General features: G+C 35.5%; 1 protein-coding gene across 1 annotated transcript in view; it reads left to right on the top strand.

Annotated features, from left to right (window-relative positions):
- The window catches only part of SLC15A5 (solute carrier family 15 member 5), a 146,416-nt gene extending 143,114 nt beyond the window's left edge, over nucleotides 1-3,302 (top strand). The window contains exon 9 of the mRNA XM_056800650.1: nucleotides 2,885-3,302. Within this exon, the coding sequence (XP_056656628.1) occupies nucleotides 2,885-3,032 (148 nt within the window). The 3' untranslated portion in view covers nucleotides 3,033-3,302. The remainder of the gene's footprint in view (nucleotides 1-2,884) is intronic.
- The last annotated feature ends 16,591 nt before the right edge of the window (nucleotides 3,303-19,893 follow it).

The raw sequence follows: 19,893 nt of genomic DNA, 5'->3' as shown, positions 1-19,893 counted from the left end.
TTTAATAAGAACTTGGGATTGTTTCATAGTCTCTCTTTTCCCATTTTTCCTTGCATTCATTCTCACCCATATATCCAACTCATTAATCCAGTGATATCCCACCACTCATACACATCTAATCCATCTATATTTCCCTGAACTGATCTGTGTTAGCATCCACCTACTAGCTACAAATGAGTAAGAAGCCATTGCCTTTTTAGGCAGCTCATTCTACGTTTGGATAGCTCTAATTATTAGGAATCTTTAGGTTTTTATGATTAAATCTTTGTTTGAAACTTCTACCTTTTGTTCCTAGTTCTGTCATGTAGGGCAAACAGAACATTTTTCATCCCTCTAAGAGTTGTCAACTCTTCAAATTCTTGAAGACAAATATCATGTCACCTTTCTCTTTACCACACTGAATATCTCTAATTCTTCTAATCAAAACTGAAATAGCATGTACTCAGAATGTTTCATCATCTTAGTTGCTTTTCTCTGTACGTTCTCTACTTTACCAATGTAACCCCTAAAATATTCCCAGAACTGCACACAATACTCCAAAAGTGATCTAATCCAGGCAGAGCATAGCACTGTATCATTTCTTTATTCTAACATGTTATTGTTTATCTTAATACAACCTACAATGGCATTGCTTTTTCTTTGAATGACATATGAAACTATATATTTGTATGGATCTTACAGTCCTATAAAAACCCCAGATTTTTTTTTCAAATCAACTGCTCTCCTACCTTGACTTCCCCATTTTAACTTATAAAGCAATTTTTTAAAATGCAAATGTAAGACTTTCTCTAAATTGCTCTTAATTTTGCATCTAATTAAAGCAAAAATTTAAGCCTATCAAATTCTTCTTGCATCTTCACACTGGTCTAATGCGTGAACTCTTCCTAGCATCTTTGAATCACCTATATATTTAGAAAGTTTCCCTTCCATGCTTGTCTCTAACCATACTTGTTAAATGGGATAAACCAAGCACTGGTCCTCATGCAGAGTTGGGGATGGAATACTCCACAAAGATCTTGCTTCCAAATTAATCTCAAATCATTCATGACTCTATATCTTCATATTGTATTAGTTCTGAACATATCCAATTATAATATTTTATATAGTCCATATCTGTTTTCCAAAGAGAAAAGAATAAAAATTATTAAATGCTTTAATAAAATATCGATAAATTATAACTAAGACACTTTCATTGTCTACAAATTAAACAGTACTATCAGAAAAAGAAAAATAAGGATAGTGTAGAGTGGCCTATTCTTGATGATTCTATACAGGCTCTTCATGATTACCTCTTTCTTAATAAGATATTCAATAAACATGTCTTTAATAATATATTCTAGTTGGGAGCAGCTAGGTGGCTCAGTATTTAAATTTGAGTTAAATGTAAGGTTGAATTTCTAGCTTTGGGACCCTGGGCAAGTCATTTAACCCCACCCCTCACCCCCAATGACTAGCCTTTACCACTCTTCTGCCTTGGAATCAATACATGATACAGCATTGATTTTAATTCAGAAGGTAGGGGATTATACAAAAAAATTATATTCTAGTCCTGACCTCCCACCCCATAATCAAAGCCAAACTCTCTGGCTTATAGGCTGCATATTCAATTCCCCTCTTTTTTTAAAAAAATCAGGACATTTGCTTATCTTCAGTGCTTCAGTACTTCTTCCATTCTCCATGTTCTTTCTAGAGATCACTGATGGGCTCAATGTATGTAGTACGCAAGATCATTGTTCATCTAGACTGGATAACTTGAATACATCAAGGGGAGCCAATTTTTTTACCATGTTTTTAATTATCTTGGATATGAACTTCCTATCATATCTGTCATATTTGTTTTTCCCTTTCTAGTCTAAAGATAATGTTATTTTTTCAGAGAAAAGAAAAATGAAATAAAAATTTAACAGCTCTTTTACTTCTTTAGGTTTTCAGTAATCATCATGCCATCCCCACAAAGTAGTGGTCCTAACCCAAGGGTTCTTAGCCTAGTATCAATTATCTTATTTTAATATATATATTTTGGTAAACACATTCTGACATAATTGATGTCTTTTGAAATGCTGTGTATTTCCCTTTCTTTATGAGAGTTGGTTCATTCTAAGCTTTAGTGCTTCTTATATAATTCTTCCATGTACTCACCACATCTACCTACCTATCTATTTTCCAAATTGGTTGGTGAGTTCTCCATGTTTCCACATTGCTACTTTTTCAACAAGTAGTATTAAGCTTTTTTGTGCCATAGGCTACTTCTCAGAATAATGCTTTCAAATACTTAAAATAACGTACATATAGAATGACAAAGGATAATAATTATATAGAAATATATTTATCAAAATCTATAGAAATTCAAATATCTCCTAAAATGTACCCTTGGATAATATTTTAAGAATGTCTGATTTAAATAATCCTCCTTTTCTCTTCTCAACAGAGTTATTTCTTTTTTTTCTTTTTAGGATATCATTCCTGAAAACTACCCATTCCATCCAGGCTCTCTTATCCTAGAGAATTTCAGCATATGATATAAAACCATAAATTTAGAACTGGAAGAGACTTTAAAGGCCATCTAAACCACCTCCCTCAATTTATAATTTAAAAAATAAGATTAAGTAATTGATTCATTGTCCCACAAGTAGTGACAAAAGAAAGGATTTTACTTTTATTTCCTCTGAACAATTTGGAAAATGTTCTCCTCAAATTAATGATGCATTTTAGAACAGGATGATAATTTTTAAAAGGACTTTGAACTTAAAAAAGAAGAAAGTAGCCCATATACTTGCCACACAGATTAACATGAAGGTAGAATAATAACAGTAATAATAGTAGTAATAGTTCTCTTTCTCTTCTTTCTCAACCTCCTCCTTTTCTTTCCCCTGCTTCTTTTTAGATATTATAATCTAGATCAATTTTATAACCAGAGAATCAGAAGACATCATCTTGAAGAAACATTCCTCCAACATGACCAGTACCTAAAATATTATGACAGTGTCATGGAGTTTTCTTCCACTATTGATCCTTGGGAGACAACTTTATGAAAATGGATTTGACCTGTCATCACAGTGTTTTTGATTTGTAACCTTCAGGCTGAGTATCTTGATGTAAGACTCAACATTTTTGAGATTTATACCATTATTATTCTTTTTTTGTTTTGTCTTTAAAGATTTGTAGAGATTTAGATTTTATGCTTTATATGACTTCATATGTATAATGAGTATGGCATTTCTTGTCTATTAAGGTGGAAGAAGGGGGAAGGAAAACAATTTGGAATAGAGAAAATAATTAAAATAAGAAATTTAGACTTTACAATAATACTTATATATGCATATTTTGTTGGATGAACAGTTATTTCAAAATTAAATCAATCTATATGATAAAATCTTTCTAAAATACATATCTGCTGCTTTTCAAAAAAAGAAATTCCTAATGTAGAAAGAACAGTTATTGAAAAACAGCATTCATAATATTAACCAGAGTTTCTTTTTTTGTCACTTTAAGAAAAAAATAAAGAACACCTCAACAGATGGCCAATTTCTCTGAGGATCACAATTATATCTATGTATTACCTATATGTTACAGTAACCAAGATTTGAATTGGATGATTAGAAAACATGCTCCAAGTCGAAAGGTTAAGTTCCCACTAGAGAACCAATGATCAAAAGAGGTGACATTCAGAAGGTGTAGTATCTGTTGAGGTTATATGAATTAATGAGAATATGCAAACCAAGGAAAAAGAGAAAGAAGGTTATGACTATATTGACTGACCAGAAGACTGAGCAGGATCACCAAGCAGAGCAGAGAGGCTGGAAGAGAAACCCTAGTGCTAAACTTCATTCTGTCTGCACTGCTGCTGTGATACTGCTTTAGATATCTGGATTATGCCATCTGCAAAGAAAGTGGCTCCTTTACAGTGAAGTGATGTCTGAAAAGCCAAATAACCCACCTCTGATTTCCAATCTGAACTCTGCAGGGGGTTAATAGGGGGGTAACCATTTATTCTATGGCATCTGCTATTTAAGCACAAGATAGGAAAAGTTTACTATTACTGTCACAGTAATAAAGCCTTTTAGAGTGCGTATAAAAGATTCTAGATTTGTGGAACAAAAGATGTGTAAAATCTGACTTGGTATGGTGTGTGTATTCATTTTGCCAAGCTACTGCTATAAAATTCCAGGTGTTTCTTTTGCTCAAACCAGTTCTATTTTAAAGTTAAGTGACGAGCTATTCACACTCTCCTTGGGACTTTACAGGTCCTCTTCCTCCTTTTTTTATCACTAATTTTGAAGCCAGACACTAACCAAATCCCTCCTGTTGCAACATTTTTCTGTTACAGAAGTACCATTGCAAAACTTTGGTTTCAAAAAGGGAATCAAATAATCAAGATACTCTCAGACCTTTAATAAGAGTTGTTCAGTAGATCTTACTGCTAACAAGTGAGACTTCAATCTTTTTCCAATTCATCTTTCTGTAATATATTACTGTGTAGAAGGTAGCCAAAAAACAAATATTAAACCTCTAGTTTTTCTCAGAGTATACAATGACCTCTGAAATTATTAACCAAAAGTAACTGCAAAAACCCTGAAATTTACAATATTAATGATTAGCTAAAAATGTAACTACTATGCATTCTTCTATTTAGAACAAGACATTTTCAAAGAGTAGTTTAATCTCCAGTGCTTAGCAACACTGTCACTGAGCACCTGGAATAGTTTAGGCATTAAGTATAATTGGTTTTACTTTACATAAATCTGTAGCTTTGTAAATAAGCAGAAGAGTTCATTTTCTATATAATACTAATTAACTTAAAGGAACGCTTTGTTTGTAGAAGCCTGCTGGGTTTCATACTGTATTTTTTATAGTATACTCAGTAGCAAGCAAAGTTTTGGATCTCTTCGCTCCTCTATTTCTTTTCAACTACTCAGTAGCAAGAGTTCTTAATCCCTCCTGGCATTTACTCTTTTTATCATAGAGGGGAAAAAACCCAAACTGAAAATATAAGGTCTTCTCTGAAGTATTTTTGTGTTCTCTTCTTGTCAATAACTGAGACCTTAAAGAAAATATATCTAAAAGAATTTTCTGTGACCCAAGAGCATAGGACTAACCCAGGATAATTCTATCTTCAATTGATGACATCTTTTTTCCATACCCTTTTAATTTTTTAAAGTTTGCTTTCTTTAATTTTTTTTCAATTAACAAGTTTTTTTTCTCCTCTACCCTTCAGGAAAAACAAAAAATAAAACTCTTACATGAAAAATGTGTTGTTGAACAAAACAAATTCACACTTTAGGCATATAAAAAAGTTATGTTTCATTCTATATTTTGAGTCTATCATCTCTCTGTTAGGAAGTGGATAGTATTTTTCATCTTTCCTCTTCTGGAATCTTGGTTTGTCATTACATTAATCAGCATTCATAAGTCTCAAAATTGTTTGTCTTTACAATTTTGTGGTTATTGTATAACTCATTCTACTGGTTTCACTCATTTTACTTTGCATCAGTTCCCAAAGTTTCACCAGGTTTCTCTAAAAGCCATCATTTTCATAATTTCTTATACTACAAAGATGTTCCATTATATGAATATACAATAATTTGTTCACTCATTCCCCAAATGTTAATCATTCCTTTAGATTCCAGTTATTTATCCCCTCAAATAGAGAGATGATATGCATATGTGAGTATGTATCTTTACCCTTCTTCTTTTTCTTCTTTTGGATATTTCCTTTTAGTCCTAGCATATATATATATATATATATATATATATATAGAGAGAGAGAGAGAGAGAGAGAGAGAGAGAGAGAGAGAGAGAATGAGAGAGAGAGAGAGAGAGAATGAGAGAGAGAGAGAGAGAATGAGAGAGAGAGAGAGAGAATGAGAGAGAGAGAGAGAGAGAGAGAGAGGACACTTAGACTTTAATAATTTAGGGGACACAGTATGAAATTGCTTTCCAGAATGATCCAACCATTCTGGAGGGCAATTTGGAACTATGCCCAAAGAGCAACAAAAGAATATCTACCCTTTGACCCAGCCATAGCACTGCTGGGTCTGTACCCCAAAGAGATAATGGACACAAAGACTTGTACAAAAATATTCATAGCTGCGCTCTTTGTGGTGGCCCAAAACTGGAAAACGAGGGGATGCCCATCAATTGGGGAATGGCTGAACAAACTGTGGTATATGTTGGTGATGGAATACTATTGTGCTAAAAGGAATAATAAAGTGGAGAAGTTCCATGGAGACTGGAACAACCTCCAGGAAGTGATGCAGAGCGAGAGGAACAGAACCAGGAGAACATTGTACACAGAGACTAATACACTGTGGTATAATCGAATGTAATGGACTTCTCCATTAGTGGCGGTGTAATGTCCCTAAACAACTTGCAGGGATCCAGGAGAAAAAAACACCATTCATAAGCAAAGGATAAACTATGGGAGTGGAAACACCGAGAAAAAGCAACTGCCTGAATACAGAGGTTGAGGGGACATGACAGGATAAACTCTAAATGAACACTCTAATGCAAATACTATCAACAAAGCAATGGGTTCAAATCAAGAAAACATCTAATGCCCAGTGGACTTACGCGTTGGCTATGGGGGGTGGGGGGGGGAGGAAAAGAAAATTATCTATGTCTTTAACGAATAATGCTTGGAAATGATCAAATAAAATATATTTAAAAAAAAAAAAAGAAATTGCTTTCCAGAATGGCTGGACCAATTCACAGCTCAACTTAACAATGCAATAGTGTTCCTGTTTTCCCATAGTCCCTCCAACATTTGTCATTTTCCATTTTTTTCAGCCTTTCCAATTTATGAGTATGAGATAGAACCCCAGATTTAGTTTAATCTGCATTTCTCTATTTAGTAATTTGAAACATTTTTTTCTATGTCTATAAATAACTGGCAACAACAACAAAAAAATCCTCTCCCAAAAAAGAGCAAGAAAGCAAAATGGCTAACTGATGAGACTCTACAATTAGCTGAGGAAAGAAGAAAGGAAAATATATACTCAACTGAATGCAGAATTTCAGAGATTAGCAAAGAGAGATAAGAAAGCTTTCTTAAATGAGCAATGCAAAGAAACATAAGAGAACAAATAGAATGAAAAAAAGAAAAGATCTCTGAGAAAATCAGAGATATCGAGGGAACTTTTCAGGCAAAAATGGGCATAATAAAAGACAATAATTATAGGGGTTTAACAAAAACAAAAGAGATTAAAAAGAGGTGACAAAAATATACAGAATTATATAAGACAGATCTTAATATCATTGATAATTGCAATAGTATAATTATGATCTAGAACCATAAATCCTGTAGAATGAAGTCAAGTGGGCTTTAGGAAGTTTTTAGGAAGCTAACAACAAATCTAATGGAGGGGATGGAATTCAAGCTGAGCTATTTAAAATCCTAAAAGAACATCCTATTAAAATAATGCCTTCAATATATTAGAAAATTTGGAAAACTCAAAAGTGCCCACTGGATAGGAAAAGATCAACTTAAATCTCAATCCCAAAAAAAGGGCAATGCCAAAGAATGTACAAATTACTGAACAATTACACTCATTTACATGGCAGCAAGATTGCGCACAAAATGCTGCAAGCCAGTCTTTAGCAATAAGTGAGCTGAAAATTATCAGAAATGCAGGCTGTTATTTGAAGAGGGAAAGGAACTAAATACTATATTGACAATATTCCCTGGATTGTGGAGAAAGGGAGTTCCAGAAAAGCCTCTACTTCTGCTTCATTGACTACACTTAATGTCTTTATGTAGATCACAACAAAATGTGTCAAATTCTCAAAGAGATGGGATTACCAAATCATCTTACTTTCCCCAAGAAACCTATATGAGTGTCAGCAAACAACAATTAGAACCAAACATGGACCAACTGAAGAAAATTGGGAAAAGAATAGAACAAGGCTGCATATTGTCACCATATTTATTTAACTTATTGCAACATACATCATACTAATGTCAGGCTAGGTGAATCAAAAGCTGGAATTTACATTACCAGGGGAAGTGTCAACATCATCAGATATGTAGATGACACCACTCTGATAAGAGAAACTGAACGAGAATTAAGATGACTCATGATGAAGGCAAAAGAAGAGAGAGTAAAGATGGTTTGAAGCTTAAGAATATGGCTCTTGTAACCAAGGAATAATGTTCTACATTGACTAAATAAAACTTTTAAAAAATAAAATAAAAATAAAAACCTCCATTCTACAAAAAAAAACAAACATGGCAACTAGACTTCTCATTTCCTGGTAAATAGAGGGAGAAGAAATGGAAGCAGTATCAGATTTTATATTCTATGCACAGTAAAGCAAAATATATTTCTAAATCGACCTCATCCAAATAAATATATATGTCTCAGTCTGCTCCTTGAGTCTATCACCTCTTTGTCAGGTGACTGATAGAGTAAGGTAGATTCTTGAATCATTGCATTGATTATAGTTTCCAACCCTTTCTTTATACAAATGAAGGGAAAGTTGGTGAGAGAGAAGTAGTGTGCGCAAGGTCAGTACTCCAGGTTTTATGAATTATCTGCTTCTCTGCTCTTCTCTTTCCCTCCAGAGCCTAATTATAGAATTTTATCTTTTCTTTCTTTTCTTTCCTCTTTCTGATCCAATATCCATAGCTGGAGTTTGTTCTTGTGACTACTCCATCCCTTGATTTGCCCTCCCTTTTATTTTCTTCCTCTCCTTTCTCCCCTTTCTTTCTTGTTTCCCTCTTAAGTCATTATGTCAATAAAATGTATTAAGTGCCATTTATGTACCAGACACTGTGCTAAGAATTGGAATACAAAGAAAAGCAAAAGGCAATCCTTACTCTCAAGGAGGGCACAATTTAATGGGGGAGACAACATGCAAACTGCTTATGTGCAAACAAGCAAAATACAGTATAAATTAACAATAAACAGGGAAAGTTCTAGAATTAAGGGGAAATGGAAAAAGCTTCCCATAAAAGGTGAGGTTGTTGTTGGAATGTGAAGAAAATCAGGAAAGCCTGGAGGAGGAGATGGGGGAGAAAAGGATTTCAAATATGGGGAATAACATATAGAAATGCCTAGAGTTGGGAGATGGAACATCCATTTCAAAAACGGTATGTGGTAGAAAAGAGAGGTTGGGGGAAGTATCCAATGTAAGGTGTAAAAATTCTGGAAGGGTAGGGAGGGACAGGTTATGAAGACTTAAAACAAGGATTTTACATGTGATCTTGTAGATAATAAGATAATGGAGTTTCTGCCTTGTTTGTATAGTACTCTATTTGTGCCCCTAAATTATGCAAGTTGATTTCTCCACACTTCTCTCACTCCAGTAATCAAAATGTAAAAAGAATTCCTAGACACTTTTCTTAGAAGACAATCTTTTAGTATACCTAATGAGAGAGTTTTTAGGCGAAATATGTATTATTTTACCATATTAGAATGTAAACTATATTAGTTTAGTTCCTTATGACTACTTACTCATATTTACCTTCACATATTTATCTTCCTATATTTACCTATATTTGTACTTCACAGTTTCTATACAGTACTTGTCTTTTAATCAAGAATACTTGGGATTCCTTTGTTTTATTAATGATTCATTTATACTTAAGAAAATAAATGAAAATACAATTTCATATATGATATTAATATGTGGTTTTATAAGTCAAGTTGTAGCAATAGAAATACTTAGATATGGCTTAGTGTCCCCTGTTTCTATTTGAGTTTGACACCACTGCCCTAGAGGATTTTACTCAGTTTTGCTGGATGAATTATTCTTGGTCTTAAGCCTATATCTTTTGCCATCTAGAAAAATCATATTCTAAGCTCTCTGATCCTTCATAGTAGTAACTGCTAAATTGTGTGTGATCCTAACTGTGGCTCCTCAGAATGTGAAGTGTTTTTTTCTGATTGTTTACAGTATTTTTTTCTTTGACCAGGAAGCTTTGAATTTTAACTATGATGTTTCTGGGAATTTTCATTTTAGGGGTTCTTTTAGAAATATAACTCTAGTGTCCTCTATTTCCACTTTACACTTTGGTTCTAAACTATCAGGACATTTTTTCATATCTTTTTAAGAACTATTTCTATGATCTACTTTTGGTCATGACTTTTGGGTCCTGAGTGATTCTTAAATGATCTCCTTGCCACCTGTTTTTCAGGTCAAATTTTTGTTTATGCATTACACTTTATTCCTTTTTTCAGTCTTTTACCTTTGCTCTAATATTTATTGTTGCTTCAAGGAATCATTAACTTATATTTGGTCCACTCTGATTTTCAAGAAGTCCTTAACTCTTGGGCCAAGGTGTTAATTCTCTTTCTAATTCTTTCTTCCATAGTTTTCATTTCTTTTCTGCTTTTCCCCTTCACACATTCAAATCTTTTCCAATTATTTCATCTTTATTTCATTTATAAAATCATTTTCAGTTCTTTTATTTAACTATTGCTTCATTCCAAGAATATTCATTGAGCAGCCTGTGACTGTATTTTTCTTTGAAGTTTAATTTGTTTTTTGGAGAATTATTCTCTTCTGAATTGTATCTTAAGCATCCCTACTGTTATATTAGCTTTTTATAGTGAGATTCTTTTGTTTCTTTCTTTGCTTGATCATCTTTCTAGCCTTAATACCTGATTTCAGACTTTATGTTAATGTCTGTGTCCTTCTAGGGGGAATGGATTAATAGTGCTTGGTCTTCTTTTGTGTCCTCTTGGATCTTGCTGCTACTTTCACCAAATCTTGTGCTATTCCAAGTTCTAGGATAGCTCAGGCCTATGGATCTGTAAGCTTTCATTGTAACTGAAATGGCCTGATCAACACCCTCCTGGCCTTAGATGTATAAGTTCTTGACATGGATTTGAGTCTGAGCAACACACCTATAAGTTTGCAACTAGTTAGAGTTCTAGTAGACTGATGTTGGATTCAGTCACCATCAATCAGCTAGAAAGGTCTAGAAGCTCAGAATGATAGAATTGCAGGTTTTCCTTTAATCTTCCTGCCCTTGCTATCAAATGAAAAAACATAAGCACCTTGCAAATGTTAAAGCACTATGCAAATACTAGAGTATTTGTTTTTCTGTTTTGTTTTATTTTGTTATTATTCTGCTGCAAACTTCAGACTGGGTTGAGTGCTGGATCTGAGAACATGCTCAGTTGCCAAGTCAGAGCCATACAGCAATGACTAGCCTCTATTCTTTTTCCTTAAACAAAACACAGCCTAGAGTTCTTCAACTGTTGATTTGCCTCACCTTGCCAGCCCTACACACTGGTCTCTTTCTCAATCCACAGTGGATCTGTGACCCAACAATTAATAGGAATTAACAGAGCTACAAGGACCTATTCCTGCTCCCTGTACAGTGTCAGGCTCTTCTGTACCTGACCTGGGACCTCTTCTTGCCCTGGTTCAGTTTTCCTCATTGGAAGCCTCCAAGCAGCTGCTCCCAACTAGACCCTGTACCTGGTCTTGAAAGACATCTATCTCTATCTCTCTATGCCAGCATGGGCTGAAAAATAACTCACTGTAATTTTTGTCTTAAATTTCTTGACTAGCATGGTAGGGCATATTTTCTTGATCTTTGTGAAGGGGTTATGTGGAAGGACTCAGCTATACTTGATTGATTTATCTTTACTCTTTCCATATGTGACACCTCATACTTTTGTGGCATTAAAACAATTGACTGTGGATATGTCTAAATATAAAGAAAATGTATCTTGCTTTGAACATAAAAATATAATAAAATTCTTTTATAATATAATCTCCTAGCATTCCATCTCTCCCTACGTACCTTAGACATCTAAAACCTATTTGTCATCCTCATCTAAAACACCAATATCTTCTTCACTCAATGCTTTCATAGGCTCTAGCTTTACTTTCCTTATTTCCCAATCTCAACTTTATCATTAAATAGTTCAATTCCATACTGTGCTCTACTCTTCAAAACCTTTATAAATTCTTTCACCACATCCCACTACCTTTTGGATATTACTTGCCACAAAGTAATCTTTCTCTTCTTCCCTAATTGATCCCTTATCTCCATCATTAAATCAATTATTCCAAATCAAGCCTTTTCTTTATGAGGGTGGCATGGCACATCTTCTTCCTAACTTCTCAGCTTTACTTTCATTCCCCTACTACCATGCTGGCAAAGGCATGGCACAGGTGTCCAGGCATGCCAGAGGGGATTGCTCATTCCCCCTCTCCACAGTAGCTGAGGACATTTTTCACATGCCCTGTCCCTCAGTCCAGCAGCCAAATGCAAGCACTTCCTTCTTCCACTGTCTAAGGTAATGGGGGAGGGGGTGCTCAAAGACAGCTTAAAAATGCAGTTTGGGTACATAGTCTTAAAAATGTTCGCCATCAATGCCCTACTGTGTTCTCCATCACTCCACACTCTAATGAAAATGGTCCTTTTTGATAAATGAAAATCATTACATTTCCCTTTGATTCTCTCCCACTTTCTCCACAATATTGATTCCACTATCCTCTCTACTCTAATGTTCAATTTTCCTGTCTGCTGTCTACTGGCTCCTTCCCTCTTATCTATAGATATACCCACATCTCTCCCATCCTTATACAAATTCTCACTTGATCTTTCTGTCCTCACTAGCACTATATTCTCATATATATCTTTTCTTTTCAACTAAAATTCTTGGACAATCCATCTATATTTAATACTACTGCTTAATCTCTCATTCCCTTCCAAACCCTAGGTGTTTTTGCTTTCAACCTCATCTCTTAACTGAAGTTATTTTCCCTAATTTACCAATGACCTCTTAATTGCTAAGTCTAATATCTTTTCCACAGTCATTACCCTTCTCAACCTCCCTGACCCATTTGATACTATTGATAGTATCGAATTTTGATACAATCGAATATTGATAGAGGAGATACCTCTCCTCCTTGTCTGTCTTTGTTATACTTCTCACTTGATTTTCTTTCTACTTGTCTGGTCACTCCTAAGTTTCCTTTGGAAAATCTTCATCCATGTAAGTGTTCCTCAAAGCTCAGTTCTGTGTTCTCTTAGACATTTTCTTCCCACATGCTCTCACTTGACCTCATCAGCTCCCATGAGATCAATTGTCACCTCTGATCTTTAGACCTGTAATCTGTCTTGTGAGCATCAGTTCCCATATCACCAACTGTGTACTGGACATTCTAACAATATTTCTTGTAGGCATCTCAAACTCAACAAAAATAGAGGTCATTACTTCTCCCCTCCAATATTCTCTTCTTTGAAACTTTCTTATTTCTATAAAAGGTATCATCATCATTTTAGTCACCCATTTTCTCAAGCTTGAATGTTTTTCCTGTTTCCTTACTTTTTTACCCCACATATCCAATCAGCTATAAATCTTATTCTTTATATATAAGTATATATATGTATATACATATATATATAACATTTCTTTGATATATCACAGTCTCTCTCTCTAATCATATAGGTTCCTTCCTAGTTCAGTGACTCATCACCTCTCACCTGAACCACAACAATAAACTTATTTGATGTCCCCATCTCATCTCTCTTTACTCTGATCCATCCTCTAAACAGCTGGCAAAATGTTTTTCCTAAAATTTCTGACTACCATATCACTTCACTACTCAATAATATCTGTAGGATTTTGACTTTCTTTTAGGTATTCTGACTCCAAGTCCACTGACATCTCCACTCTATCATGCAATTTTACTTTATTTAGTACATTTTTTCTATTTTCATGTAGATAGGGCAAACTGGACTTACTTATGAGCTCTCTCTCTACAATATTGCTTAATACCTCCAAGCCTCAGTTTCCTCATCTGTTAAATGAAGGGATAAAACTATAACCTCTGAGGTACCTTTCAGCTCTTAAATATATGATCCTATGAACTCTGGCCCATCAAATAGAGTTTATCGCTTTCCTGAACTTTAAAACTTTCACAAATGAAAAAGGAACCCCATATAAATCAGATTCCATAAACTCTCCAAGAGTGCAGAGCTTTATTCCTTTTTCAGTTTGGGCTGATCTGTCTTATTATCTGCAGCCAAACATACCCAAAAGAGAGGAACAAACAAGATGGACAAATGTGGCAGTGAATGAACTGTTTTTCTGCAATTAGAAGTTCACAGAGAATAAATTATCTTTCAATTCAAGCTGTCCAGAAGTAATTCACATTACTAATAACACTTCAACAACCAATCTGCTTCCCACAACCACAGTGAACAAGACAAACTTTCTCTTGAGGCAGGAGTTTCATCCCATACGGTAGCTGCAAATCACCATATGCAACCCATTGTGCACCAGGATGGCAGAGTGCTTGATTCTAAAGTCTAAATTTACAAATGCTCAGGCAGTTCCTCACTTAGGTGGCTGGGTTGAAGAACTCAAAGAAATCATTAATTTCTCCTTCAAATTTTCTCATTAGGTTCATCACAAATAGTGAATGGCTGCATGTTATAATGGGGGGGGGGGTGATTTGACAGGGAGTCAAGAAACCAGAGTTCAGGTCCCACCTCAATGATTCTCTAAGCATGCATTTCTGGAAAGTCAGTTAACTTCCCCCAGTTTCACCTTCCTCATTTGTAAAATGAGGACAATAATAATGATATTCACTTCATATGGCTGTTTTAAGGGAAGAGTTTCAAGAAGCACAATATAAAAATGTGCATTAACAGTGGTAAAAAACCTTCTAACATTCTGCTCTGGAGACTCTGCCTCTCAGTGCTTGTATCTTAAAATTCCCTTCACTCTAAATAGAACCCAGAAAGAAGACTGAGATTTGCCTCCAAATCTCCTCTAAGATTTGCTATATATCCTTTAATTCCACATGGCTGCAAGTCCAGTTAGAATCAAAACTAAATTATCCCCTCATCCTCGACTTCACTTTTGCCAAACTAGATACCATGTCAGCCTTGAAGAATTCATAGATATCATACTCCTGTCACAGGCTACACCTCACCTATCAAGAAGAGCTGTTCTTCCTGTTGCTACCTGGCCTGGGAACTCTGTGGGTTTCTCAAAACTGACCAGAGGATTCTTCCTGCTCCTGCTGCCTCCTGATAAACTCACTCCCGGTGATCACCCTTCTAAAACTACAGCTAAGTCACTGGTATGCTTCCCATTAACAATCATCCAGTGGACTCAATAAACTTTTTATACAGATATTTACTCAGCTGGCATAGTAAAAGCAATAGCCACAAACCCTTTATACTCACAAAGCTAAAGCCTACTTTCCCACAAATCTAGATAGCCCTCATGGGAAGAGTGGGAACACACCTTAAGTACAAATGGGGAGGAATACTTGCAGGATACATGTATGTCAAAATTAACTTACAACTCCTGGTACTGTAAGACCAGGACTCCCTTTCTCCATGTGTGGAATCCTCCATTAGCTTCCTTTGGATTTTGACATTTCTGCTGGCCAAGACGCTCAACTGGATTCCCAATTTCTGTTCCTTTCTATAGTTTAGTTCTTGATTGCCAGGGCAATCCCTGGAGCAGTTTCCTCCCTTGGATGACTGTCTCTGTCTCTGTGTCTGTCTTCAGCATGTATTTCTCTGTTCTCTGCTGGTTGCAATGCCTCCTACTGGTTCAGTAGCCCTGATGGCATGGCCAGTGAGTGGGAAAAGAAAATCCCCTCTCTATCCTCAATGTCTTCTACTATGAATGCAAGATCCACTTCCACAGCTATTCTCCACTCCCCCTCAGTCACTTATACAAAATAGAGGCAGATATTTGAAACCAAGAATGAAGATGGTAGTCAATGCCTTCAAGTAGATTTTGGTTTTTTGCCTTTTCCTCTTCATTCTCATGAGAGACCAAAAAAAGTCTCAAAGTTAAGGAAACATAGAAGCCTCAAAATCAAACGAGTCTTGACATTTTGATATAAGGGAGAAGAGAAATCCCTAAAATGTTTCTGATTTGGCAATCAGGTATTAATCTTTTGGAATTATTATAGATTATATATTGTAATCCGTATTATAGATTATAAATTAATTATAGAATTAATCCAATAGAGTTCTAATAGAAAATCCTAGATTTTCTAATCCTAAAACAGAGAGAGATACTTGGTACAGACATACAGTCCTTTGTAAGCAGAAAATCGAGGTTAAAAAATTAGAAATGCCTACTGTAATTACTTGGTTGATAATGTTCCAAAAGTTTATCATTCTAGATGCTCTGATGGTAGTATCTCAGAATTAGGGTGGGGGTGGAACAGTAAAACTTTCCTCCAACCTGATACTGGGTATGCAAAAGGCTGATCTACTCCAAAAGTTAAAACATGAGTCTCTGGGCATTAAACTAAAAGAGTAATGTCAGCCCAATGTTCCTCTAATGGGAAGATATAGCACCTCATGTGAGGACTCCAACTGAAAGCAGAAGGTGGAAGCAAAACTTTATAGCCTCGTTCTCAGTGGAGTCATTCCTGCAAAGAATTATGCAAAACCAACAGAGAGCAATGCTCACAGAAACTACACATCCAGTAAAGACAAGTACATGTCATGCACAATGAGTAAAAAGCAAGTCCAGCTGGCATATATGGCATGACAGCATAAGCAAAATATATGAGCATCCCTGCTCTGTTAGAGACAGAAATTACTTATACATACATGTACCCTGTGTCCACATGTTCCCAATAAGTGTGTTCCTCTATGCATGCACACTAGATATATGTACTCCCTGTGAATATGCCCTTCCACGTGTGACCTGGCCATATGTTCCCTATATAGTTTGCTTCAAGTATTCTATAGTTGTAGTCCTTCCCAGTGATGTATGTGTGCATGTGTGTCTGAATTTGGTAGAGAGAGAGGAAGGGAAGGGGAAGGAAGAGAGAGAGAAAGTGAGGAGGGAGGGAGGGAGAGAAGGGGGAAGGAGAGAAAGAAAGAGTGAGGGGGAGAGAGAGAAAGAGAGAGAGAGAGAGAGAGAGAGAGAGAGAGAGAGAGAGAGAGAGAGAGAGAGAGAGAGAGAGAGAGAGTGCCATACCTCAGGTTTATAGGTGAAATGTTCTATTATTTTATTGCTACTTTCCTAATATGATAGTACATTAAACTTTGTCTTTGAATATGTGTCCTTTATCAAGTAAATGATGGGGGGTTCTTGAGATTTTTAAGTCTGTGAGAACTTCCAAAGTAACTTAAACCTGGGGTAGTTCACCTGCAGAGATGCTCCTATGTGAAATAAGGGGTGCTCCTATATACATGATGGAATAACTAGAAATTTTGACTGACCGGTCATTAATTTATTGAATTTGGGAGTGAAGAAGACATTCATGAAAGAATTTCAAAGTCTACTGAAAACTCTTTGAAGCAATAAAATAGTACTTGTGAAGGTATACAAATAAAACATCAAGTGCTACATTGTGTGAACTCCTAAAATTGTGGAATGTTCCAGGGTCCCCCAGAGAATCAGTATGGGTCTATAAAGGCATGCTGTAGTTATTTGTAGATACAAAATATTTTTAACTAGGGGGAAATATGGAAGGGAAGCACAGGCAGTACCCATAGTATAGGCATGAAATGTGCTCTATCAAGTTAGAAAGTTCATGTTGCTCCCTGTGAAAACTTTGGTGTGACCCTAAAGATGTCTCCTAAACAAAATATTAAATTCCTTTTTAAAAGTTAACTCTGAACTACTGTTGTCCTGGATACTATTGAATTTAACTCAACTTGTTGATAAAAATTTTAGGTTCATTTTCCAATGACACTGATGTCTCAGTTTCCTCTTCTTTAAAAGGGTGCAATTATAGCACTTACCTTCCAGAGTTGTTATGAAGATCAAATCAAGTATTACATAAATTTTAACTATAAAATGAATGCCTGAACTACATACCCTTGACTTGACTTTTAAAGTATGTCTAGAAAAGAATGATGCCTCAGGGGAAAAGAAAGGAAATTACACACAAAAAATAGGCTGGGAGGTCTGTATTCATCAGAAGCCCTTCCATATTACCCTGGCTCCCTCATGATCCATCTATATTTGCAACATCAGTAAGCTCCTCCAACATTCAGCATCCTTCTCAGAGCATCTTAAGAATTTTATAGTGAAAAGAAGTAGAAGTCTATTAAATAAACTATGACACCAAATAACATGATGAAAGATTTATTTTAGCAAAGTTCCCTTCCAATGAATTTGGTCTACAACTAGGGGTGTGCTGAAACTAGATGGAACCAGCTCCCAAAGGTCTCCAAAGAGCACTTTTCAGTGTAAAGGAGCATTTATATTTTGAAAATCAGCAAAGTACAAATCAAGACTTAATTTATTGTTTTGTTGATATCTATGTTTAAAGAAGTGATTGAGAAAATCTTAATAATGCAAATTAAGCTTAAAAGTATGCCATATGTTTTTTGGAGATCTGGTTGTTAAATATTTACTAACATATCCTTCTCTAAAACTCATTTCCTTTTGAAAGTCATTTTGCTGTTAGCAATACACGTAACATGGTCAAACATGTGCTCTACTAGTGAAATATTTTTAATTGTTTTCTGAAAAAAATGCAACTGTCAGTTAAACGATCCCTCAGCTACATTTGAGGAAGACTGGGGACATCCAGTGGCCATGCAGATTGATAGCAACTGAATCCCCGAGTAAAAAAAGGACTTGCAAATCTTCATGCCTTGTTCACTTTTGATATACATTCTTCTGTTATATGCTTCAAGCTACTGATTTTCCAAGGCCTTATTTATTTCTCTTATTTGTGAATCATCCTTTCCAAGTAGTTTGTTATGCTACTCTTTAGAGGCCAATGATTTTCCCAATGACCTCCAGAAAGTAGGTTGTTGAGCATATATCTCCAACAAGCTTCATAATGGCTAGCACTTATGTAGAGCTTTATGTTTTGCAAAATGCCTTACATATGATATCTTATTTCATCAATCTAATTGTCAAGGTCCATCATTCAGAAATTGCCCAATATATTTGAACTACATGCCACTTCCTTCTTCAGAAAAAAATTGCTTTCTGTATGACTGTTTTTAAATGACTCAATTTGCTACCTTTTGTGACCCTTTAGTCTCAGGAGATGAAGAATAGGCAACTATCAAATGAATCTTCTGATTGGCAGTTTAAACAGGGATGGAATTTTGAGCCTACGGCTCTCATCTTTTAACTAGGAAGAAATGCATTAGTGAGAGAATAATGTCTATTTTCGGGAGCATAACAAGGAATTCCAGCAACTCGAACAAAGTTCCTTGAGTGGGGATTATGAAAAATTAATTATTACTAGTTTTGTATATATGGAGGTAGGCTAAAGATGGAAGTTATGGGAGTTGAGGAGAGTAGAGAACTGGGAAGTCAGTAAGCTCATCAAGGGCAAGGATAGAAAAGAAGATTTTGGACTACTACTGGCTTCTCCTCCTCCACAAAGAAGGAAGAGTAACCCAAAGGTCCAATGCAGACTTATTGTCTTCATTCTGAAGGAAATGGAGTACATTTTAAGGGAGAAAATCTACTTGCTTTAGAGATAACAGCAGAAGGAGGGTCAGAAAATGACACTGAGTATCAAGTACTATATTAACCCCTACTGCTCCTACCCTTGGATATCTGGAGAGAAAACAGTCTTAAGAGAGTCTTTAGAAGAAAACTTTCAGTAAGCACCAAAATATGGAAGGAATGTGAGAGAAGAAATATGTAGGACAACATAGGGGAATTTGTTAGCAACAGGGAGGGTTGTAGAGAACAAGGTGGAAAGAAGGGGTTGATAAAAAGTGAGGAAGACTAACATTCATCTGAATAGGGATGATAGTTTGGGGAGAAGTTGGAGGGAAGAAAGCCTTCCCTCCTAGGCAAAGCGATCAGCTGGATCACAAAAATTAGAGAAGAAAAGGTAGGAATTGGTTGTCTTTAGTACATGGTGGGAGGGGTAGATAGGGTGGGCAAAAGACAGAGGAAATAAATTGATTCAAAGTTTCTTATTGTCATTTTGCAGATCTTGAATCTAACAAAGAGCCCC

The sequence above is a fragment of the Monodelphis domestica genome, chromosome 5 (assembly GCF_027887165.1).
Source record: "Monodelphis domestica isolate mMonDom1 chromosome 5, mMonDom1.pri, whole genome shotgun sequence".
Taxonomy (NCBI): Eukaryota; Metazoa; Chordata; class Mammalia; order Didelphimorphia; family Didelphidae; genus Monodelphis; species Monodelphis domestica.
Note: the sequence above shows the minus strand (reverse complement) of the source record. Positions and strands in the feature narration are given on the sequence as shown.